This window comes from Zeugodacus cucurbitae, chromosome 3 (genome assembly GCF_028554725.1).
Source record: "Zeugodacus cucurbitae isolate PBARC_wt_2022May chromosome 3, idZeuCucr1.2, whole genome shotgun sequence".
NCBI lineage: Eukaryota > Metazoa > Arthropoda > Insecta > Diptera > Tephritidae > Zeugodacus > Zeugodacus cucurbitae.
The window spans coordinates 30,618,502-30,645,092 of NC_071668.1; the positions used below are offsets into that span (position 1 = coordinate 30,618,502).

General features: G+C 35.9%; 2 protein-coding genes across 2 annotated transcripts in view; one reads left to right on the plus strand and one right to left on the minus strand.

The window, feature by feature from the left end:
• Positions 1 to 22,758, minus strand: part of LOC105218902 (lipase 1) — a 148,608-nt gene extending 125,850 nt beyond the window's left edge. The window contains exon 1 of the mRNA XM_054227945.1: positions 21,797 to 22,758. The gene's annotated coding sequence lies outside the window, so the exon portion shown is untranslated. The remainder of the gene's footprint in view (positions 1 to 21,796) is intronic.
• LOC105218905 (mucin-2) lies at positions 15,529 to 19,504 on the plus strand. Its single transcript, XM_054227937.1, has one exon. The coding sequence runs from the start codon at positions 16,207 to 16,209 to the stop codon at positions 19,171 to 19,173; it is 2,967 nt and encodes a 988-aa protein (XP_054083912.1). The 5' UTR covers positions 15,529 to 16,206; the 3' UTR covers positions 19,174 to 19,504.
• Positions 22,759 to 26,591: the final 3,833 nt, after the last annotated feature.

Consider the following 26,591-nt stretch of genomic DNA (forward strand, 5'->3'; position numbering starts at 1 on the left):
AAGCCCCTTAAAGCATATAAAAATTTAGTAACAAGTGCTGAGGCCCTTGGAAATATTTTACACGCTTTTCAATCTTACAAATTCTGGTAAAGTACATAGTGTTCGGCTGCACTCGAACTTAGTCCTTACCTAATCGTTTATCTAGTTTTGTTTGTAAATAATTTAAGACTTCTACCTCAAGTTTTTATTTTGAATTTTTATACTCCCGCAACAAAGTTGCTACGAGAGTATTATAGTTTTGATCTCATAACGGTTGTTTGTAAGTCATAAAACTAAACGAGTTAGATATAAGGTTATATATACCAAAGTCATCAGGATAACGATTACGAGTTGAAATCCGGATGTCTGCCTGTCCGTCCGTCTGTTCGTGCAACGGATAGCTTTTGCAAAAATTAAGATATCTTGAAGAAACTTGGAACACATGTTCCTTGGGACCGTGGAAGCTTTGCTTTCGAAGATGGTCAAAATCGGACCATTGCCACGCCCACAAAATAAATTTATAAAAGTAAAATTCGGTACAAAGGATCGCCCCAGCAAGGTCCATATTTGGATGTGTTTTTTTGAGGAAGTGTGCGTGGCCCCACCCCCAAATAGATTTTTTGTATATATCTCGCAAACCAATAAAGCTACATATATAAACTAAACTTCACACATTCACATTTTTCACAATACACATTACTAATGATTCAATTATAAAATGTTTGCTTACAGAAGGTTAAAAGTTCGGATAATTTAAATAACGTCGATTGATTACATAATATTTCATTGACAGAGTTACACAAAGAGGCAGTGTTCAAAATATAAGTACAGTGATCCCCTCTTAAATGGCTTTTCCGTTTAAATGTCTGTAGTATTTAAGCCACAAATAAAAAATTGTTTGCATTTTTCTTCTTTTAAGTGCCTTTTAATATTTTGGCATTAAATGATATGGGCATTATCAACAGGACAACCTTTACATATTTTTTAAATGATTTTTTTTTATTTCTTAATAAGAAATAAATCGAAGTATTTGAGAAAATGCTTGGTAAGTGCCTCGAGATATGAGGAATTAATTTAAGTGCCTTCCTCGATTTAGTGCCTCAAAAGTGTTACATATTTAGCAGTGGCACTTAAGCGGCGATTACTGTATTCCCATTTTCTAGCTTGGAAATAAACAATTGTAAAAAAAGAAGTACGATTGGAAACTAATGATTAAAAAGGATTACATAGTAGTTAAATGGCAAACTTTTGGGATGACTTGGGCCTGTTTGACGGTATTAGTTATCTACTACAAACACTATTTCCAAACACGTTCTTGCAATAATATGCCCTTTAAACTCATCTAATTGCTGTCTCCTGGACCATTGACTGGAATATCTTTTGGACTGAAGCTTAGTTTTTCGTCAATCGTACATGTATGTATGTACATAAAGGCTCATCGCGAGATGGTCATCAACGTAAGCCCCAATTTGTCTTCTTAGCACTGTCAAAGCGAACTGTGTCTCATTATTATGCATCAACGTTTATAGTAGAGAGTTCATGAAAACTTATTGCCCCAAGTCTCCTTTTCCATAGCTCCGTCTGCTGCACGGTCACAAAAAAAAACAACAATAAAATTAGATTTGACGAAGGCTAGAGCTATCAGCAACGCCATTTGTCTGCATCCAGTATAGTTTTACGGCGACAGGGTTTTGGAAAGAAGTATTGCGAGAAAGTAAAAAATATATTTTAAAAGCAATTTAAACAAGTAAGGAAGAGCTAAGTTCGGTTGTGACCGAACATTTTATACACTCGCAATATTTTTATATAATTTTGTTAATATAATAAACAGTTTGACCCACATATTCGTCATGGCATAAATCCCTAATATTAGGTATTTGGGAGCTAGGTGAAGTTATTACCTGATTTCACCCATTTTTTCACGGAGACATATTCCCTCTGAATTTCTTCAAAATATCTGAGAGACTTACCTATATTTTCGGTAAAAAAAGATTAGAAGCACTGAGGCTCTCATGTTTGATATACGGGGCCTTGAAAAATTATGGTCCGATTTCAGCGATTTTTAGAAGGACGATCCCACACTATAAATGCAGTATTTGTACAAAGCTCTGTTCCGATACCTTCACTAGTGCTCACTTTATATATTGTAAAGTAAACGATTCAGATCGACTTTAATGTTCTGGTATATAGAAAGTAGGCGTGGTTGTGAACCGATTTGGCCTATTTGCACAAATTATCATTGCAAGCAAGGAAAAAAAAGCAAAAGAAAATATTACAAACCAAATTTCACTAAAATTGGTCGAGTAGTTTCGGATATATGGTTTTTGACCCATAAGTGAGCAGAGCCACGCGCATTTAAAATTTTGTATACCAACTTCAATGCAGCCCTTCTGAATTTCAATACCAAACCTCCTCAGAGTGCTAAGGAATATGTGTTCTAAGTTTCATTAAGATATCTCAATTTTTACACGGACAGACATCCGGATATCAACTCCACTCGTCATGTTGATCATTTATATATATATAACCCCATATCTAACTCTTTTATTTCTGTGTGACACGAACAACCGTTATATGAACAAAACTATAATACTTTCTAGCAACTTTGTTGCGAGAGTATAGATATTTATGAGCAGTGATAAAGGTGAACTTGGTGGCTGCAAGGAAGTAATAAAGAGGCAAACAACAAAATCAAAATAATTCACAAAATGGTGGCAATGGAATTCCTTACGAAAATCATTCTGCTCAGGCAAGCTGACTGCAGATGCGGCAAACATTTAACTTTTCTCTAAACTTGCACAAACTTTTTTCCGCCAACGCCAATTTGATAATGTTTTTTATACTCTCGCAACAAAAGTTGGTAAGAGGGTAATATAGTTTTGTTAACATAACGGTTGTTTCTAAGTGAAAAAACTAAACGAGTTAGATATAGAGTTATATATGTATGTATATCAAAATGATCATGATGACGATGACGAGTTGCAATCCGTCTGTCCGTCTGTCCATGCAATGGATAGCTTCTGTAAAAATTAAGATATCTTGACGAAACTTGGTACCTACACATGTTCCTTGGGACCGTAGGAGGGTTGCTACTGAAAACGGGCGAAATCGGTAAAATTTGGTACAAAGGATCGCACTAGGAAGGGGCATATCCGGATGTAATTTTTTTGGGAAGTGGACGTGGCTCCGCCCCTGAATAGGGTTTTTGTATATATCTTGCAAACCAAAAAAAATTTGAAAACCAAACTTTCTGCAGTCGTTTCTTTTAGCCATTTCCTTATACAGTCCAAAAGAAATCGGATAATAACCACGCCCACCTCCCATACAAAGGTTATGTTGAAAATTACTAAAAGAAACACCTAATTTTACAGAAGAAATGACAGAGGAGAGCTGCACTCAGATTAGAAAAATCGAAAATGGTAGTGGCGTCGCCCATTTATGGGTCAAAAACCATATCTCAAAAACTCCTTGCCCATTTCAATGAAATTAGGTACATAATATTTTCTTGGCACACTGATAACAATGGAAATTGGATTGGAAAATGGTGGAAATCGGTTCACAACCACGACTTCTTTCCATATAACTCAATTTTGAATTACATTTGATTCCTTCACTTTATAATGTATACATAAGGAACCAATGAAGATAGCGGAATTAAACTTTACACAAATACTGTATATCATCTGTGGCTTTACTTGCGGAAAAATTGTCGAAATGGGAATATAACTTTTCAAGGCCCCGGATATCGAACAAGAAGAACTCAATGCCTAAGAGAAATTTTTCACCGATATTTTCGGTCAAATATTTTTATGTAATTCAGAGGAATTTTTTTCTTCAATAGTGTGTCTCTGTTCCAAAAATTAACAAAATCAGGTAATAACTTCCCCATGCTCCTATATACTTAATTATACATATTAATTTTCGACAATACGGTGGAATTTATTCCGCATATATCGGTGATAATATGAGATATCTTAGCAAAATTAAGTGAGCATATTGTCTTGGATATAATGTACCTTATTGGTGAAAATGAGTTAAATCAGTTCAGGAATTAACTTAGCCCTCATATACTATATATGACTATTTTCGTTATTCTATTGGGATTTATGCTGATTTATGCTTATGATATATGGGTCAAATTGTGTGTTATCTTGAAAAAACTATATCAATCCATTGCGAGAGTATAAAATGTTCGGTTCCACCCGAATTTAGCCTTTCCTTACTTGTTTAATTTTTGTTTGTTTCTACTAGTTTATTGTTGTACTTGTTTGTGTCTGTCACTTTGAATGAATGCAAAATCAACTTCGCTGTTATTAGTTTTATTTAACACTTGCTAATGAATGGAGCCTTCCGCTTAGAAAGTTTTGGTTGAATGTTGTATGTGCTTAGGCAAAGACTCCGCATAATTTAGTAAACGGTTTATTTGTAGCCCTTAAAAATCAAATACTTAAATAAATCTTTAATAAGAAAGAGCCTTTTGTTAAATATTCTCTTAACATATCTTAATATATTATTCTGTTGTTGCCAAAGCGATTGAAGGACACTGCACCTAACAGTTATATCCACAGATTATATGTGCAGAATGGAATTTAATGTCGTTGTTGATGTTGTTGGTATCTAAAAGGAATAAACCAATATTATTTCGGTAGTACGTGGATAAATCTAGTTAAATCAAATTTTCGCCATGAGAAAAAGAGTTCAAAGTTACACATTCAAATTGACGTGGCCTGATCGGCGGAACATTCAAAAGGTATATCTCTCAGAATATTACTCGTATTTATTTGAAATTTTGGGATAATATTTTAAACGTATTTAATATATAATAAGATAAAATAATTCATTTTTGAAACCTATACTATGTTTCGAGCGACACTAATCCGCGAAGTTTATGCTGTTGAGCAGTTTAACTCACTAAACCACTGGATTTTACAAGTTTTGTTGGTCACATTTGTTTAATCACAGCTGATTTTCACTACAAACTGTCAAAACAATGTCACAGCTTCAGTAAATAGCTGCAAAGAATGTTTTGTTACTTTAACCTAATAGGTGCAAACAATAAATTAATTAATATACATGTATATGCACGTATATTAACGTATTTTATATAAATCAAATTATAATTAGTTCAAACACTCATAATAGGTGTTTTCATAGTTTCACAGCTATCACTATCTAGCAGTACAGAAACACTCTTACGAATATGAGTCACAAACAGCATATTTATAAATCTCAAACGGCAGTGAGAACTGGGAAGATTTATAAAGCGTTTAAATGTATTCTAATAACTTGAAATTTTCGGTAGGAACATATGTAGTATAACCTCTTAAGGGGTTAGGGGTAGTCAAGATTTTCAAAAAATCAATTTTTGCATTTTCGTTAAGTGTAATATCTTAAAAATATTCTCTGAAATTTTGAAATTGATCCGATAATTACTTTTCTAGTTATACGAAAAAATCTTCGATCCCGCCCAGGATTATATATTTAAAAACTAATTTTTCTTATCGGATTAATTTTAGATGAATCTACAAGAACTTATGATTATCACCGCAAATTATGATTATCAAAACAAAATATAATGCTTTTTTAAAACATGATTTAATGCAAAAAAAATTACTGAAAATTGTACTTATTTCGTGTCTCTGAGTTCTTTCACACGAGTCAACTCTTGTTGCTGCAATTTTTAGTTTATAGGAGAGGGGGTCGCCCCCTCTCTTAACAGTTCGCCGCTACGTAACAGTGTTGCATTTGCGCACATTTTAAAATTAATGTGAACAATATATGTGAAAATTTGAATTTTATAATTTATTTTTGTATATAATTTGCAAATACATATAGAAATATGCATAATATAATTAAAATATGTTAGAAAATAAGGAACAACGATAAAAATTAGTTAATGAAATATATTTCTCGTTTGGAAGCGAAGCGTACAAGAAGTTGAGAGAGTAATATGAAAGAGAATAACAGAAAAACACGAACAGAGTTGCCGAACATAAATTGCTCGTGTGAACGCAATGGGCGACTACAGAAGAGAATGGCCCGAGAATGTGCATCAGGAGTTGACTCGTTTGAAATCGCAATTAAAACCGTTTGGCTTTTAGAAATCAACGCCTAAAAGTATGCCCACATGACTGTTGATTATTAAATGTAACTACAGTGATGTCCTAATAATTTGTGCAGATAAATAAATATTTGGCTATAGAATAAAATATGTAACTATTAACAAGTAAGGAAGGCCTAAGTTCGGGTGTAACCGAACATTTCATACTCTCCCAATTTATATATTTACCTTTATTAATATTATATAATACACAATTTGACCCACTTATTCGTCATATATATTGTATAAAGTCCATTGAAAGTTGGAAACCATAATATTAGGTTAGAAGCACTGAGGTCCTCGTGTTCGATATATGCGGCCTTAAAAATCTATGGTCCGATTTCGGCGATTTTTAGAATGGGGCTGCCACACTATTAACATAGTATTTGTGCAAAGTGCTGCACCGATATCTTCACTAGTACTTACTTTATATATTGTAAAGTAAACGATTCAGATTGTCTTCAAAGTTCTGGTATATAAGAAGTAGGCGTGGTTGTGAAGCGATTTGACATATTTTCACAATATATCATTGGGATGTAAGGAAACTATTACAAACCAAGTTTCATTAAAATCGATCGAGTAATTCCTCAGATATGGTTTTTGACCCATAAGTGGGCGACGCCAAGCCCATTTTTCATTTTGTAAAAAAATCTGAGTGCAGCTTTCATCTGTCATTTCTTATGTGAAATTTAGTGTTTCTGACGTTTTTCGTTAATGAGTTAACCCACTTTTAGTAATTTTCAACCTAACCTTTGTATGGGAGGTGGGCGTGGTTATTATCCGATTTCTTTCATTTTTGGACTGCATTAGGAAGTGGCTAAACAAAACGACTGCAGAAAGTTTGATTTATATAGCTATATTGATATATGTACAAAAAACTTAGTATGGGGCGGGGCCATGCCCACTTCCCCAAAAAAAATTACATCCAAATATGCCCCTTCATAGTGCGATCCTTCATACCAAATTTTATTTCCATAGCTTTATTTATGGCTTAGTTATTGCACTTTATGTGTTTTCGCCTTTTTATGGGCGTGGCAGTAGTCCGATTTTGACGGACGGACGGACAGACAGACATTCGGATTTGAACTAATTTAATTTCCCTATTCAGCAAACAACATTTACAAATGTATTAAAATAAAATTTAAAACTTGATACCTATTTGTTTGCGATCTACAACGTGACAATGACTTGCCATTTTATTTTAACTTGAAATTATAATTATTATGCCAGTTTTTAAATAATACAAATGGATTAAAGCAAGGAGTAATAAGTAACAAAGTCTTCATTGCTTGCATTTAGATGTAAAATTACGACCAAAATGCCAACGGTCACAATTGGATATTCTAATTCTAATATCTTAAAGTATTAAACGATTGTATGGGCAGGGAGTGCAAACAATCAATTGGTTTGTCATTCTACTAATTATAATTCTGCATCTTTACCGCTGTAGTTGTGCGCGGGTCCTAAAGTAATTTCAGTTGGGCTCGCTAAACTTTTTAATAGCGTTCGTTAGCTATTTGTTGTCGCCTACAATGGGTCGTACAAAATTTACAAACTTCGAGTGCACTTATCAATAAACGTCCCTTCCATCGCTGCACGTGCACCTGCCATTTCCTTTAGACCAAAACTTGCAACAAACTCATCACAATTGCCAACAACTTGAGCGTTCGATATGGTACAGCAATCGATTTACTTTAGAAGAGGGCACTTGACGCAAGTTGCGAGTAGAAACTTGTGGTAGCGGCATTTAAACAGTTTCAAATAATTCGTACACTTATTCAAATCGAAAGCAAAAAAGGCAATAATTCAAGGATATTTACCGCTAAAAAGCAATTCAGCGCAGGGAGCAAACGCTATTATGGTTATGCAACGATTATAACTGACGTTTTTGTTGTTATTTAATTTTAATTTACAAGGATAATACTTTGTCCACAAGTGCTTTAAAAGTAAGGAATGTCTAAGTTCGGGTACAATATTTTACGTATGAATCAGGGCGGGAAATATTTTAAGGTATTGACAATACCCCGTAAAAGGTTAGGTATTGACAATAAACCGACGTCAAATAACATCAAAAGCTCATGTCTTAGCCGTTCGATACCAAACGAGTTTTCAGACTAGGGGTGGCCATTAAATAAAAACATCGATGTTTTATTCTATATAAATTTTAGTTAGCTTTCTTTTCCTAAATCGCGGATGACATTAGCAGCTGTCAACCTCAGAATCTACACTTCAAGTGCAGACAGCAGTCAATGCAATTACTAAATGGGATTTCAAGTGGCACATTAAATTAAATGATTCCAAATCAATGCTCGTAGAGTTTACTTAAAAAAACATCATACTATCCCATTTATATAAATAGTACTCCTATACCACATCACAACAATGCTAAGTACCTAGGAATCACCCTAGATGCTAAACTTTGCTGGAAAGAGCATTTCAAGAAAAAAAGGTGTGAGCTTGATTTAAAATTTGCTAAGTTTTACCATCTAGTCAGTAGGAGATCCACGCTTTCAATCGAAAACAAGCTGTTTATATATAATCAGGTACTAAAGCCAATTTGGGCCTATGGAGCTCAACTATGGGGTTGCTCATGTAAAAACTGTATAGTTAATGCTCCTTGGTATGTTAGATCTGCTGAGCTTCACCGTGATTTTGGTGGATTGAGTAGTAAACGAAATAACCAAACTTGCAAAGTCTCACAAAATGAGGCTTAGACAGCATGTATATAAATGACATCCAGGCTCATCGAAACTGCTGAACGAGAAAACCGAGTGAAACGTAAGAGGCCTTCAGATTTATCAAGGGAACTGTAGCAGCAAATGAATTTCTCTAAGATTTAGCTTTTAATTATTTTTTAACTTATTAGAATTGTATTGTTGTTAATACTTAATCATTGTATGCTAGGTAAAATTGTAAAATAAACAAGTAAGGAAGGGCTAAGTTCGGGTGTAACCGAACATTTTATACTCTCGCAAGTTATTTATTTAACTTTATTTATATTATATAATACACAATTTGACCCACATATTCGTCATATATATTGTATAAAGTCCATTGAAAGTTGGAAACCCTAATATTAGGTTAGAAGCACCGAGGTCCTCGTGTTCGATATATGCGGCCTTAAAAATCTATGGTCCGATTTCGGCGTTTTTTAGAATGGGGCTGCCACACTATTAACATAGTATTTGTGCAAAGTTCTGCATCGATATCTTCACTAGTACTTACTTTATATATCGTAAAGTAACCGATTCAGATTGTCTTCAAAGTTCTGGTATATAGGAAGTAGGCGTGGTTGTGAAGCGATTTGACCTATTTTCACAACATATCATTGTGATGTAAGGAAACTATTACAAACCAAGTTTCATTGAAATCGGTCGAGTAGTTCCTGAGATATGGTTTTTGACCCATAAGTGAACGACGCCACGCCCATTTTCAATTTTGTTAAAAAATCTGAGTGCAGCTTACATCTGCCATTTCTTATGTGAAATTTAGTGTTTCTGACGTTTTTCGTTAATGAGTTAACCCACTTTTAGTAATTTTTAACCTAACTTTTGTATGGGAGGTGGGCGTGGTTATGACCCGATTTCTTTCATTTTTGGACTGTGGAAGTGGCTAAAAAAAACGACTGCAGAAAGTTTGGTTTACATAGCTCTATTGGTTTGCGAGATATGTACAAAAAACTTAGTAGGGGGCGGGGCCACGCCCACTTCCCCAAAAAAAATTACATCCAAATATGCCCCTTCATAGTGCGATCCTTCATACCAAATTTTATTTCCATAGCTTTATTTATGGCTTAGTTATGGCACTTTATGTGTTTTCGGTTTTCGCGATTTTGTGGGCGTGGCAGTGGTCCACTTTGGCTCATTTTCGAAAACAACCTTCCTATGGTGCCAAGAAATAAGTGTGCCAAGTTTCATCAAAATATCTACACGAATTTTTGTTATCAAGTTACAGTTTGTCGTAAGATAATACCGCAACTTGGATACCATACATATTGAAACAAACATATGTAGACGGTATTAAGTCAACTGAAAATTCATGTTAGATATATACATATATTCGTCTAAGTCCTGAACCGATTTATTATTTTTTAGTCACATTATTACCAGGAAATGATCTTTAACTAATTTCATTAACACATGATACATATAACAACAGGTTTTAAATCAATATAACACTGTAGATATAGTAATGTTAGATGTTGGAATGGCAAACCTATTGTTTGATTGTAATTTTCATATGTTTAAAAGTGAGCTTTGTTTTATCTGGCTGACATTAAACCCGTTAAGAGCGCTGGACATTTTTATCAAAAAGCATAACACCATGCGCTCTTTACTTCGTTGGTAAACTTAAGTTTCTATAATTTTCGATATATGTACATTTTTTATGTTTTTTTTTCGAAATATATAGTGTGATCTAAACGTAAACTCAGTTAACTCAGAATAACTGAAGAATTAAACATTGCAGCAGCACATGAAGGCAGGTTGCTAAAGCATTGTAACGAAGAAGTAGCCATGTTAACTTTTCGAAATGGACCACCAAGTCTACTCAAACGCGTAATACCCAGCGATCTTTTAAATTAGTCAATACTCTCAGAGTAGTTTTGTAATTTTGTAATATCTATACATTTATATCATACTCAATTTGCTTGTTAGTCATTCTTTTGTAAATATTTTTAAACTAGTTGCAATTTGAATAAATAAATAAAAATTCGAATACCTTTCATAGCATCTCACATATACACAAGCTTGACGATATATACCATTGAATTAAGAAGAATATGTAGATTCTATCCGTATTTTAAATTTTTTAATAGCTATATTCTGTAATTATAATAATAATATATTTTTAAAAAGTCCTTTTTTCGAAGTTCGAAACCTAATACAGTCGACTTCCACTAACACGAATTATATAAATTCGTATAATCGCGAGAAAATATTTTTCCTTTATATTGAAATAAGAAATCAAGGGATGCATATACAAACAGTCTTCTTTTGCTTAAGATACAAAAAAACAATCAAAAGCTAAACATTTCCTTTTTTCAATCGTGATTACGTAAATCTATACATATATTAAATTACTGAGTTTGTATATAAAAAATATTACCATGCATCTGATGTTGAACAAAAATAGTAAATTAGCGTAGATCATCAGTTGGCCAGAAACTCGGTTGCATGACCTCTTAGTAAAAGCGTTTTGGAACTGTCAATATTATTCTTCATAGCCCACTGTATATATTTTCGAAAACAGATAATTGCATCCACATTATTCATCTTTGGAGATTCGGCTGGAGCCGCAATTGTTTCATCTTCTTCTTCATGGTAATTTAATTGCAGGTACATATATCATCGACGATATTCTCATTATTCCAAGCAGTCAAATTGTTGACATTAAATGCTTCGTTCCTTAGAAAACATAAAGTGTTTGTGGTAACGATGATTTCAACACTGCTTAAGTATAGAGAGTGGAACATCGTCCTCTTCGTCGAATACGTCTTCATTACAAATTATATTCCAACATTATTTTAATGATTCTTGGGATATTTTTTTCCAAGACAATGCAAAAGGCAAAATTTTCCCTTATTAGTATTATAGTGCCATTAGTGTGTAAAATACTACATTCGTGTTATGGACATTCTCACTAAGGAACCTTCGTGTTACTGGACGTCGACTGTATTTCAATTTTGGAGGCTAACTTCGAAAATCTGAAGATATTTTTTTTACATATAACGCAATCTCCAAATTTAGTTTGGTCCAATACAGAGTACCCCCAGAGGTGATCTAGTTATTGATGACCAGAGTATGCTGAGTGAAGAAATCCGAATAACAATTACCCGCTTGAAGAACAATAAGGCGGCGGGGGCAGATGGATTACCGGCCGAGCTATTCAAATACGGCGGCGAAGAGCTGATAAGGTGCTTGCATCAGCTTCTTTGCAGAATATGGTCGGAAGAAAGCATGCCTGACGATTGGAATCTCAGTATACTCTGCCCAATACACAAAGAGGGAGATCCCACAATTTGCGCCAATTACCGTGGGATAAGCCTCCTCAACATCGCGTATAAGGTTCTGTTGAGCTTATTGTGTGAAAGACTAAAGCCCACCGTCAACAAACTGATTGGACCTTATCAGTGTGGCTTTAGACCTGGAAAATCAACAACCAGATATTCACCATGCGCCAAATTTTGGAGAAGACCCGTGAAAATAGGATCGACACACACCATCTCTTTGTCGACTTTAAAGCTACTTTCGACAGCACGAAAAGGAGCTACCTTTATGCCGCGATGTCTGAATTTGGTATGTGTGTGATTTTAACCTGATGCTGGAGAAAATAATACGAGCTGCAGAGCTAAACAGAGAAGGTACAATCTTCTATAAGAGTGTACAGCTACTGGCGTACGACGATGATATCGATATCATTGAAAACAACACCCGCGCCGTTAGTTCTGCTTTTTCCAGACTGGATAAGGAAGCGAAGCGTATGGGTCTCGTGGTGAACGAGGACAAGACGAAATATCTCCTGTCGTCAAACAAACAGTCAGCGCATTCGCGTCTCGGCTCCCGTCACTGTTGACAGTCATAACTTTGAAGTTGTAGATAATTTCGTCTACCTGGGAACCAGCATTAACAGCAATAACAATGTCAGCCTGGAAATCCAACGCAGAATCACTCTTGCCAACAGGTGCTACTATGGACTAAGTAGGCAATTGAAAAGTAAAGTCCTCTCTCGACGAACAAAAACCAAACTGTACAAGTCTCTCATCACTCCCGTCCTACTTTACGGTGCAGAAGCGTGGACTATGTCAACATCCGATGAGACGGCACTAGGAGTTTTCGAGAGAAAGGTTTTGCGGAAGATTTATGGTCCCTTAAGAATTGGCAACGGCGAATACCGCAGACGATGGAACGATGAGCTGTATGTGTTATTCGACGACATAGACATAGTCCAGCGAATAAAAAAACAGCGGCTACGCTGGCTAGGTCATGTTGTTCGAATGGATGAAAGTGCTCCAGCTCTGAAAGTATTCGATGCAGTACCCGCTGGTGGAAGCCGAGGAAGAGGGAGACCTCCACTCTGATGGAAGGACCAGGTGGAGAGGGACCTGGCTTCGCTTGGTATAACCAATTGGCGCCAAACTGCCAGAAGGAGGGATACGTGGCGCGCTGTTTTGGACTCGGCTATAACCGCGTAAGCGGTGTCTACGCCAGTCAAGAAGAAGAATACATAGTAAATAATAGTCGATTTGCCGTATAGTATAATTTATAAAATCAATAATTTCATAAATTAGCTGTTGGCAATACTGGTTTTGTTACTCTGGTTGTTGTTGTTTTTGCCAATATAATAATATGCATTTGCATGGATATCATTAACGCTGCTTACGGTATTTGTTATTACCATGTTGCGTTTCTTTCTTGTTATTGTATATTCCAATGCTCGCCGCTTAGCGCTGGATTTGACGCGTGGTATAAAAAAACACAAAAAATATAAATTCTTGTGTTTGTTTGGCCCCTATAAACTCTCATGTGCTGCCATATGAAGATAGTTTTTGTTTTATTTTGTTTTTTCATTTGAAAAAACTTTGCAATTCGCATGTACATATGTGTGTATGTATGTACGTTTCATACATACGGAAAGCTTGCGCGCCATGAGTTTATTGCAAAAGTTTTTTGTTTGTTTTCATTCTATTTATTCTGTTATCCCATTTTTGAGATCAAATTATTGGCCGTACATAAAGAGGTTAGTATTGAATAAATGAGTTAGTGAGCGGAGAAGCAACGCATTAGCTGATACACATGCCGAATTTATTAAAAGAGTATAAGTATGCATAAAGACAAAAACATTTGGCTTTATAATACAGAAACATGCGCTTACTCAAGCTTCTTTGCTTTGCGTAGGCTAAATATGCGCTGGCCGATTAGTTAAATTAAATGAAAAAATGTATGAATCTACATAGAAGTAAACCAAAGACATATGTTGTGCTGAAACCAGTTTTCGTTTGCTAAGCATTTACAGTTTGTATATTTATTTGCGCATTTTAACTATTTATAGCGCAATTTACTGCATTTGCTAAAATTCACCTTCCCGTTCTCAAGTTGCACTGCTTTGTTTCTCAATGCTTAGTGCGTGTAGTAAAAAGATAATTAACATTGTAGCTGTTGTTAATTTCATTGATATTTAAGTGGAAGAAAGTTGTTGTTATTAGCCTTTGCTGATTATTCCAGTTTAGTGCTACTTCACATTCTGCAGTTTCGCAACTGAATATGGAAAGCCATGCAATTTAGTTAGCATCGCCTTGGGCATTGTTAAATTTCGGCACAAAAAAAGTAAATGATTTCTCCTAAATACTATAGCAGGCATGTTATACTATGAGATATTAACGCTTTTATCTTAATTTTAGGAAACAAAGACCCGATTTCACAATGTGCAAATGTTGATTAATTGTTAGCTGAAAGCTTATACATACAAGATAACAGTACGTTCGATCGAAAGTGCTGACCGAATTTTCATTTGGCATTAAGACGTGGATTCGGTTCCACAGGTGATTATTAATATAAATGGCAGTTTGCTGTTTATTAAAAAAAGTTTCGAAATTCACAAATTTGGGGTATTTTCCAACTATGTCAAATATTAGCATAATAACATACATTAATCACTTTTATGGTTGGCCCATTTTCCAAGTAGCCGAAAAAAATTAGTCCAAAATTCAGAGGTCATAACTTTGAATGCTTGCTTTTTTCCACGCTTAGGATTCACTTCACCCCTGCAGGCTACTCGGATATCTTTTAGTCCATCACAGTTCTTCGAGCGCATGTGGTCAGTTCAGAGAGTTTACCAAACCTTACTACTAGGCTGACGGACTCGAAAATACTCATGCTTTTCTTTTAATATTTTTTTCTACCATCATTTGTATTTGGTTGTTGTTAATATTTTAAATCTGAAAATGGACAAACACAAATTTAAATCTATTGCGATTACCGAAAGAATTCACATTTTGTAAACAATTATTTCATCTACAGAATTAAAATATTAAATTATTTGAAGGACTTTCGCACTTTCTTAACCATTTACATGCATTTACATGCATTTTGCATTCTTTTCATATCCGGCAGTCAGTGGTAAGTTGGCAGGAAATTAAAATACTCATTTGCATGGCAGCAACAGCTGGAGTCCCAACTTCCCCACAATTTAAATAAAGGTAAGCATTTTGTAATATTTGCGTTTTATAGTGAAATATTTAACAATTGAATCATAGTTGCAGACTCAAATAACATATCGCAAATAGATACAACACTTTGAGCAGCAGCGCAGAGAGCAAAGCGAAGATCAACAGAGCAACAACAGAGAGTTTCGGCAACAATCAATAGCCAACAACAGCAGCAGTGAAAGAGCAAAGAAGCAGCTGATGGGCAACAAAGCGGCCACAAGAAAACTTCAGCCGCTCATGCGAAAAACGCGTTAATAAGCTTTCAGTCTAACATAGAGGCAGCGTTTGAGCCACGCTCGTTATAGCCAGCCGGTTAACGGAAAATGTTGTATATAAAGTTGTTGTACACCCGTACGGCGGGTTTAGTTCCTCACCTAACGTAAACGCAACTAGTCACAACCAAAGTGAATGGTACTTACACGGTAAACACGAGCGACCAGCCGATGGAGACAATTCGTGTTGGCGAATTACAAAGAATAATTTAAACTAAATTAATTCAAATACAGTAACAAACAAGATTAGCAATATTGTCGAACGAACCAGAAATCGAAAACGCGCGGTTTTTTTATAAAATAAGCGGCTTGCGGACCATTAGCCATTTACGTTGACGGTTGTTGGCATTAAATAATTGTAGCTGAAGAGCGCAAAAAGAACAAACAGCCACAGAGAAAATTAGCTTATAAAAATGGTTATGCCGAGTGTAAAGTTGAGCTTGTTTGTATAAAAAACTTAAAACAGGTTGCTCATAAACTGAAAATTCATATTACGAACGTGAACGCGAGCGAGTACCAGCAGAAAAAATCAATAGCGCGCCAACAGCTCGAACGAAACGACGCGAAAAACGACATTCCATTGAAAGGGAAAACAGTTAATAGTTAAATACTTACAACAGCATTGAAAGACCCGTTTAAAAGCGACCACAATGATATCAAGACATGTCTCGGTTTGTTACTCGCTAACTTGCGCGTTCCTCGCATTTCTAGTCTGTGCCTGCGCACCTGTTAGGGCAGCGCCAACGGGTGAACCCGATACAGCTGCGCAAGGATCTGCAGCCACTTTGGAAGTCAGCAGAATTAGATATGATCTTGCCAACACAATACCTATTGGATTTGCTGCAGCAAATGCCCAGTCATATGTCAGCACTGACGTCGACACCGAAGCTGAGGTTGCGCCCACATCACTGCCCATGACTAACGAGGAAATGGCTTTAGCCGAAGTGGCAGCGGTTGTGGCAGAGTTGGCAACAACAGCAGCTGCTGAGTTGAAGGTCAGAGATCAAGGTGAAGATGTGGCGAAGGAGCAATTGGGTAATAGTAGGAGCGTTAAAGCAGATAGACAGGAAGTCAACGCGCCTGAACTTGCCAACGTGGTTGAGGCATTGGATGGTGTGACAGTTAATAATGACGATTTTATTACTGCAACAACATTTAGGACGAATTTGCCTCATCAAATCAATACGACGCCAATAACTACAACCATATCACCATCTGCAGCACATCCGATAGCGCCGTCGACAGCAACTGAAAGCCCGGCAATTTTGGATGAATTGGTGCGAGCAGCTGTAGCGGCAAATGAGATTTTGGCAGCAGCTTTAAACGTCGCAACAATGGCAGTCACAAATATTAACGCCACAGTGGCTACCACCACTACGCAGGGAGCACCTAACCTAGCAACCACATTGCAACCAGAAGCGGCCTCAAGCACCACAGCTGTTGCTGATCAGGCGCAAATGAGTGACAGCGAAATATTGCCGGAGCCTACCGCATGGCAACCTAACGAAATTGAAAAATTATCAACAACGACAATTGCCGAAGTTACTACTGCAATACCAGATTATACAACTACGTCGGCAGCTGTGGCGGATAAGCCAACGGACAACGCAAGTGTTTCAATAGAGGTCAACGACGACACATTTTTTGTTAAAGAATTAGAAACAACACCAATTGACATTCAGGAAACAACAATCGCATCGAAAGAAAAGTCGGCAGCTGCAGAAACTACAGATTTTTCAAAAGTAGGCGGATTAACGAATTCTGATGAAGATCCAAAGCGTACTTTAGCCGATGCAGACAATGAAGTTTCTGAATCAATGAGAATTGAAAAATCAAAAGAATCTCAGGAAACATTGTCTTCACCTCCGCCAAATAGGGATAATGATTTGGAAAATTCAACATCAGACGCTGAAAATCTCGTAATAAATACCATCGGTAACATCATGACACAAACAGAGCCTGTCGCAGAATCAGCAACTGATGTAGTCCCAGTAACTACAGAAAATCTGAATGAAACTGCGGAAATTGAAGAATTAAAATTTGAAGAAGATAAGATAGAGCAAAAAGGTGAAGGTGATGAAAATATGACAACGACAACTGAATCGCTAGAAACTCTTATTGCCGTGGAAAGCGAAGCACGCGTACCAAGCAAAAGTGTTTTGATTTCTGAAAAAGACGCGTTAGAGGAAACCACAACTACAACCCCCCAACAGACAACAATTATGTTCGAATCAATTATGGCAACAAACGAAGCAACAACTACTACAACAGCAGCTACAACTGAAAAAGATCTTTTAACACAGACTACAACAATTGAAGCAACTACTAATACAACAGTAGCACCAACAATATTAATTACTACAACTGGAGCGCAGGAAGGAAACATAGCAACTACCGAATCTGCTGACATTAAAACAGACGGCCCTTCAGCTTCCGAACAAAGTGAGAAGTTGGAGGAAGCTATAGTGGAAACAACAACACCAACTAGTCCAACAGATGTCTCAAACATCATAACAGAGGCATCCGATGAGAATCAAATAGTTGCAATAACAACATCAAAGCTTCCTGCGGCAGAAGCAACAACCATTTTTGAGGAAGAGTTGTCAACATCACCACTTGCACTGACAGAAAACTATAAAGAAACAGCGGATATAGAGACATCGACAAATTCCATTGAAGAACCAATAACAGTAACTAGAATACCTTTTATAGAAAACACTTATATACAAAGTACAGAATCAATTCCTACTACTACTGAACCACTCTCAACGGAATCTTCACGCAGTTCAACTGACGCACCTACGTTGCCCACAATAACAACGCTGGCTACCGAAGAAATCCAACACTTAGAAGTAAGTGCAAATCAAGCTAATTTCGAAGCGTTCCCCAATGCTGCTCTGACGGAAGTTTCACCTCAAATAACAACACAAAGAACAGAAGATATAACGACAACGACCCTGAGCACTAGTCCAGAAACAACAACTACAAGTTCAGCTACCACCGCGCCAGAAATTGAAGACACAATTCTGGGCTTCACAAAAGTCGATTCAACTGCTCAGATAAGGGAACAAATGCCAACAACTACTGAAGAAGTGCTTGGCACTACCATAATAACCACAGAAAAGACGACTAAATCGGAGGACGCAGTTGAACCAGAAGCGAAGACAGACACAACAACAGTAGCTACAATTGAAGAGCAGCCATTCCATATGACCACTGAGAAAGAGGATGACAGCGCGTTAACTACTACGAACACTATTGTGGCAAGAGAAGAAAGTACAACAGATGACGCAGATGTAACAAGTTCAGCAGAAGCATTATCAACAACCACTCCAATAACGGCAGATATCACAACCGTTAGCACACCTGAAGTAGAAGTAACAACAACTATTTCAACCACTACACCCGAACCAGATATCACAACGACAACAACAACGACTACCTTGTCGCCAATGAGTCTAATTGTAGCGGAGCATGAAGCGCGTTCCCTCGACAGGACGCCACCGCGCGTCAGTCGTATTGTCAATGAAGATGGAGTGGAGGTATTGACTGGCTACTCAATAGTACATCACATGCATGCAGCGGCATTGGCGGCTTTGGCAGCGGAAGGCGCGTAATCTCAATCAAGCAGTATGCTAAAGCAGGCAGCTGATTGCGTGAGAGTCTAAAACAGAGCGCTTTGTTTAGCTACTGACCAACAAAAAAGTTCGAAAGGCAAAAGTAGAAAACATACGCAAGGCTCATTCACATACACATACATATGTAAAGGTATACAAGCATATCTCTAGATTGATTAATTAACATAACAACAGCAATAACAAACAACAATCACATTATATCCGCCTGTGGTGGAATCTCTGGTATGTCATAGCAGTGCTATTTTGTCACCGTGAGATATACATATGTACATATTGTATAAATATATATATATATATATATATATATATATATATATATAAACATATACGTATATTAATATAAAACAAAAACTATTTTAAGCTTATTATTTTGCCAAATGTGATACCGTTGGAACTATATACTACTACTCATATTTACATAAAATTGTATCGTTTTGTTGTTGTATCGGAAGGCTCAAAACAAAAGTCAAAAACATTTAGACACGAGCAACTTCATCAATGACATGTGTTAAATTTAAAAGGCAGCAACTATGCAAGAAACAAGTTTTCTTTCATCAATAATTGATAATGTTCATAATTATAACAATAAAATAATAAATTAAATGTAATTAATGCAAACTCTTCTCATTTTGTGGTGCTGTCTTTCATATGGTTGCAAAAAATATTAAGATTATAGCAAAATTCCACAACACTCTGGCCTGTTACAAAAGGGTTTATTATTTTTTAAAGAAAAAAGATACGCTCTATACAAATATTTCTAATCACACTTTGAGACTGGAGCTCCAATTCACCAAATTGCAAATTAAGTTTAACAGCAAACTCATGGTTTAATTAATTATCTTCTGCAAAATTGATTTACTATTATTTGTTGTAGTTTTTGTATTTTGTGCATATTTACATATTTCCACAGCATATAACCTTTCGCATAAATTTCGATTTCATCTCCCTTGCGAAAGTATTGCGACGAACTCGTTTTGTTTAATCGCTTTTATTAAACCGAGACCCTCCTTTCAGTTAGTATACGCCCATTAGGAAATGTAAATGTAATAACGTTTTATTGAAGGCTATTTGAATGATTATGTTGAATTACGCATTTCTCAAAATAAATTCGGAAAAATTCGTAAGGAATTCGAAGCTTAATATTATTTTCCATACATTTCATATTCATCCACCACACTTGCATAATTGCAAAGGGTTATGATTTATCTTCTTTATTTGATCGGATTAATAATGAATGAAAAAATTATTAGATGTTCATTTGTATAATAAAACAGAAATAAAGTACAGTTGGACTTCCCTCACTCACATCACCATAATCCTCTAAAAAACTTCGAGTTATAGAGTCTTTGAGTTATGGAAGGTAGTTCAATTTATGGAGAACTTCGAGTTATATAAATTCAACTGTATATTATTTTTATTGGTTGTAATTCCGAAACCATTTTGGTCATGTACCTTAGGTACCTTACTTATTAAAAACCTTAAATGTGAATGAATCAAATTTTAATTACATGTAAAATATAGTATTATTTCTATAAGTGTTTAATTTAAATTTAATTAATTATCAAAAATATCAAATTAATCCGAGTAAAATTCAAAGAGATGTACCCTTTGGAAATTCATCCCATTTGTCCTCATCAGTTACAATGTAAAACAAAAGTTATGCAGCGATTTTGTTCAAATTTAGCACACATCTTTGGAATAACATTATCTAGTTAATGAACGAAGAATTTTTATATTTTAATTACAAATATTTTTTCATGCCTTTATATAGTGAATGCTTGACCAAAAAAGTGAGTTTTTTTGTTAAAAAATTGTCAAAAATATAAATATTAATATTTTCTTTTATTCCTTCGTTCTATAACTAGATTTATCCATTTACAATCAATATATTTTTGGATTATTGATTTTAGATAATGAGTTATGATGTCCACGGCAAGAGCTTTTTTTGGACATGTCATAGAAGATGACGCACCAACGACTTAAACTCAATAACATCTAAGATAATATCTACTTAAGTTAGTTTTAATATGAATACGCATTGAGTACTTGTATAAATTTAAATATAACATTTTCTTACTGGGCATATTGGCATAACGAAAGGCACTTGACGATATGCGGCACCAATACACGCATACGTATTATTCATATCAATAGCAATTTGAATTTCTTATATTGAGGTTGATAAAATGACTGTTACAAATCACCGATCGAAACGCTAAATGAAACGTTCACTAACATATATACCTCTGTATGTATATAATGCACAATATGCTAACAGCTTAAGTCGCTAAAACTACAACGGTATTTCCTCATATTTGTAATGTCATAGGATTACTTTGAAAGTTTTATATGCATGTGTATCGTATATTTGCTTATAAATGCATATACTCAAATATATTTGTTTTTCTTTTTTTTTAATTCAGAGTAAACATTTACACATTCAAACCCTATACGACTATTTATTGAAAGCACACTTACTTAAACAAATTAGTATTCGAAGTATTTAAAATAAGGAACCAACGAGAATTTGTTATAAATAAATTGTTTAACTACAGTATGTGTGTATATATGTACATATACAAAGTATAAGATGCTGACTCACCGACTATAGCACCTCGCTACGACTAGGCAAACGTTTATCCATGGCTATCACGTATTCGAACGATTTGCCGCTATGCATTGTAATGCGCTGGGTTATTTAATGCAGTTTCTGTTTAATCGGTGCTCAGCCCTTGAAACTGCATTTTGAACTTGAGCGATAGCACATTTTCTGATTAACTTCATATTAATTTTTACTATGGATTTTCAAATTTTTAGTCACATTCCACGGCATGTAAGGCCAGTTGGCCAGCGTAAACTACGCGTTTTGATTTTTTTATTCAATATAAACGGCATGGTATAATACAATGACATATCACATATTACTAGAAAGTCTATTAATAATTTCCTCCAGGGGTGTTTGTTGAGAAATTTTGCCGAAAATCAAATGGTGTATGTTAAATTGCACCAATTGACCGTGATATGCCACTACAAAGCTCTCTATGTGTTAGTTTTACTCCCGTTCGTGTTTGCTTTGCAAATTTATTCGCTTCCAGAGTGAATTTTTTTCTTTCACTAGCGTCCACTTATAAAAACTGGATGCTTAATAAAGTGTTCACATGCACACATATAAATAATAAATCTAATATATATTATATTATAACCATTATCAAAAAAAAAGTTAAATATATGTATATAACAAAACCCTTTAAAATAGACCTTCTAAAACCGTAACATCTTCGTATAGTTTCAACAACCTCCCCGCATTGTTGCAGCGTATATTCTGGAAACGGTGTTAGCACCGGCTTAATACTTTTTTCTTGATATACTGATGTTACAATGGCGAAACCAGTTGATACCACGTCTACTTCTCATATAAAAAAATCTCAGTAATCCATTTACATTTTATTTAAAAAATGTTTAATGTAATGTTTTGACAATACCTTATAAAATTGTATCCGAGCTGCTTAGCAAAGCCTTACTATTTTTTTTCATTAACCCTCTCATACCCGAATTAAAATGGGCGGAGCTAACATTTTTTAGTACAGATATATGTTAGTTTTCATTAGCAATTACCCGCTTGAAGAACAACAAAGCGGCGGGGGCCGATGGATTACCGGCCGAGCTATTCAAATACGGCGGCGAAGAACTGATAAGGTGCATGCATCAGCTTCTTTGTAGAATATGGTCGGAAGAAAGCATGCCTGACGATTGGAATCTTAGTGTGCTCTGCCCAATCCATAAGAAGGGAGACCCCACAATCTGCGCCAACTACCGTGGTATAAGTCTCCTCAATATCGCATATAAGGTTTTGTCGAGCGTATTGTGTGAAAGACTAAAGCCCACCGTCAACGAACTGATTGGACCTTATCAGTGTGGCTTTAGACCTGGAAAATCCACAATGGACCAGATATTCACCATGCGCCAAATCTTGGAAAAGACCCGAGAGAGAAGAATCGATACTCACCATCTTTTTATCGATTTTAAAGCTGCCTTCGATAGCACGAAAAGGAGCTGCCTTTATGCCGCGATGTCTGAATTTGGTATCCCTGCAAAACTAATACGGCTATGTAAGCTGACGTTGAGCAACACCAAAAGCTCCGTCAGGATCGGGAAGGACCTCTCCGAGCCGTTCGATACCAAACGAGGCTTCAGACAGGGTGACTCACTATCGTGCGACTTCTTCAATCTATTGCTGGAAAAAATAATACGAGCTGCAGAACTAAATAGAGAGGGTACAATCTTCTACAAGAGTGTACAGCTCCTGGCGTATGCCGATGATATTGATATCATCGGAAGCAACAACCGCGCCGTTTGTTCTGCGTTTTCCAGACTAGATAAAGAAGCGAAGCGTATGGGTCTGGTGGTGAATGAGGACAAGACGAAATATCTCCTGTCATCAAACAAACAGTCGGCGCACTCGCGTCTTGGCTCCCACGTCACTGTTGACAGTCATAACTTTGAAGTTGTAGATAATTTCGTTTATCTGGGAACCAGCATTAACAACACCAACAATGTCAGCCTTGAAATCCAACGCAGAATCACTCTTGCCAACAGGTGCTACTTTGGACTGAGTAGGCAATTGAAAAGTAAAGTCCTCTCTCGACGAACCAAAATCAAACTCTATAAGTCGCTCATTATTCCCGTCCTGATGTATGGCGCTGAAGCGTGGACGATGACAACATCCGATGAGACGACTCTTGGGGTTTTCGAGAGAAAGGTTTTGCGCAAGATTTTTGGTCCTCTAAACATTGGCAACGGCGAATACCGCAGGCGATGGAACGATGAGCTGTACGATTTATACGACGACATTGACATAGTTCAGCGAATAAAAAGACAGCGGCTACGCTGGCTAGGTCATGTTGTACGGATGGAAGAAAACACTCCAGCTCTGAAAGTATTCGATGCAGTACCCGCTGGAGGAAGCCGCGGAAGAGGACGACCTCCACTCCGGTGGAAAGACCAAGTGCAAAGTGACCTGGCTTCACTTGGTGTTTCCAATTGGCGCCAAAAAGCAAAAAGGAGGAATGAGTGGCGCGCTCTGGTGTATTCGGCTATAATCGCTTAAAGCGGTTCCTACGCCAAATATATATATATATGTTAGTCTTAACTCAAATATGAAGTGATAGAAATTGCAAAGTCCTTTGTATCTTGGTTCATTGGTTACAAGGTGTTGGCAACAATTAAATTATTATAAATAAACTAAACACTTTTCTCATGACCGTTTTTTTTAAATTACTCTGTTATCAATATTTATTTTTATAGTTCACTTTGTTTTAATATAAAACAAATATTTTTATGTTTTTGAACACTTTTTGTATAACCACTTTAGTATAACTTTTTTCGCGATACCGATTTTGACAATTGCACTCTGCGGAGAATGCTAACTAAATGAATACGTGCACAGCTCATAACAGAAAATGCAACTGCAAGCTTGCACAACACATAAGTCTACATAATTGAAAAAAAAACCGCTGGTCAAAACAATGTTAATAACAAGACTTAGAAGCCGGTAAGTACAATGTTGTCTATAGGCAACATTGGTCATGAAAGGGTTAAATGATAAAGCACTAGACTTGTATCTGAATTAGTATAATAGCAATGAAACTGTTGATTTCACCGCTGGGATGTTGATATGCTAAATTTGACGCCTGAAATGCGACGTTGAAACTATTGTCTTTTTAACGAATATGTCATTTAATATGAGATTGAATTTGCCTACATTTAGGCTGAATGATTTAGTGAAGAAAACAGAGATACCATATACACCAGTAGAAAGAATTATTAACTTTTAGGCTTACTAACATTAAAGAGTTCATAGCTATAATATAGCATTGTTTACATACATATACTGTCGCAAATTGAATTATTCCTCCTGTGCAACTTACTTCCGAGTACTTCGAGATGTTGATAATTCTTTAACACATTCAGAGCTGCAATGGTATTGCAGTGTATTGTAAACTTTGTATACTTGTAAACTTTGTGTAGTAGTTATAAACAGGCAAAGTGGCAAAACTGCTCATGAATTCATTATAATTTCCAATATTAATTTACCAAGGCTTTCAATGAAGAAAATTGGCAAGGTATCTTGAGCCTTATAGATAATTATATTTTTTGTTTGATCAATCAAGTCTACTCGCTGTTTCAGCATATGCTATTCGCTATTATAATATATTGGGTTTAGACAGTTAGTTAGACTTATTGATATAAATATCTCGAGCTTGGAGCAAAATGTGGAATGATACTAAGTGTGTCTATAGCTATGAAACCATATTTATTTATTTATAGATGTGTATATACTTAAAATTATCTTTGTTTTTAGTTCGGTATTTAATTTCGTCTATCTGAATTATTTTACCACTGACTTCAAAGATATTTTGGTATTATTATTACCAAAATAATCCTTCCCTTCAGTGGCGTTATTGCTTTATAATTAAATAGTAGGTGTGTGGGTAGCTGAGATTATTGTTGTCAAACATGTTCCGAAAGCATTCGATATCAGTGATCATGGTGATGGAGCTGCTGGCGAGCCTCCAAGGTGACATGTAGGCAAGGGAATGATACATCACCTAAGTGCTTGATCGACAGTATCTCCTTAGCGATAAGATTTGTCCACCATAGCTCCTCCAGCATCTTTAAAAATATAGGAATGTTGGAAGAGGACCTGGTTATGACCTGTGGATGAGGCAACGAATTTCGTGTTTTCATATATATATTAGACAGACCGGTCCGGCTTCGCACGGATTTAAACAAACATTTCAAAAATTTAATTTTTACACACTTATACACACTCTCCCATACATAAGTACATATGTTTTTTCCCGTTGCTTGCGTGGGTTCATTTTAAAAAGTAAAATGAGGAAAATTCGAACATGAAATTAAATTTTATTTGTAATGAGCTAAAATTTGATACGATCTCTAGTCTTTGGTGTCCGTTGTCTTTCTCTCTGATTACGAAGGGGTTGGGAAGGCTCAGAGTTCGACGCCATAGTGAGAGATTGTATATTTCTAATATTTTGTTCTTCAAGCCGCTGCACACGCTCCGTACTCGACTCTCTGGCACGCGATTGCGATGCGAAGATAATGACTTGCAAGACGATTTTCAGTTTCAGAATAAGATTCTCGATCACGGAATCTTTTTGATAACCTCACATGTAACCATTTTCCAGAAACTTGAGATTCTAGCAATAAATATAGCCTATGTTACTCGGGGTGAATGCAGCTTTCCAATGGTGAAAGAATTTTTTAATTCTGCACAGTAGTTTTTGAGTTCATTCATTGCAAACATACATACACATCTTTCCTCTTTATAACAGTAGTATAGATTATTTAATTTTCGGTAACTCAAGGTATTTAAT

Coding starts and splice junctions, on each gene's coding strand:
- LOC105218905 (XM_054227937.1), top strand. CDS start 16,207: ATGATATCAAGACATGTCTCGGTTTGTTACTCGCTAACTTGCGCGTTC.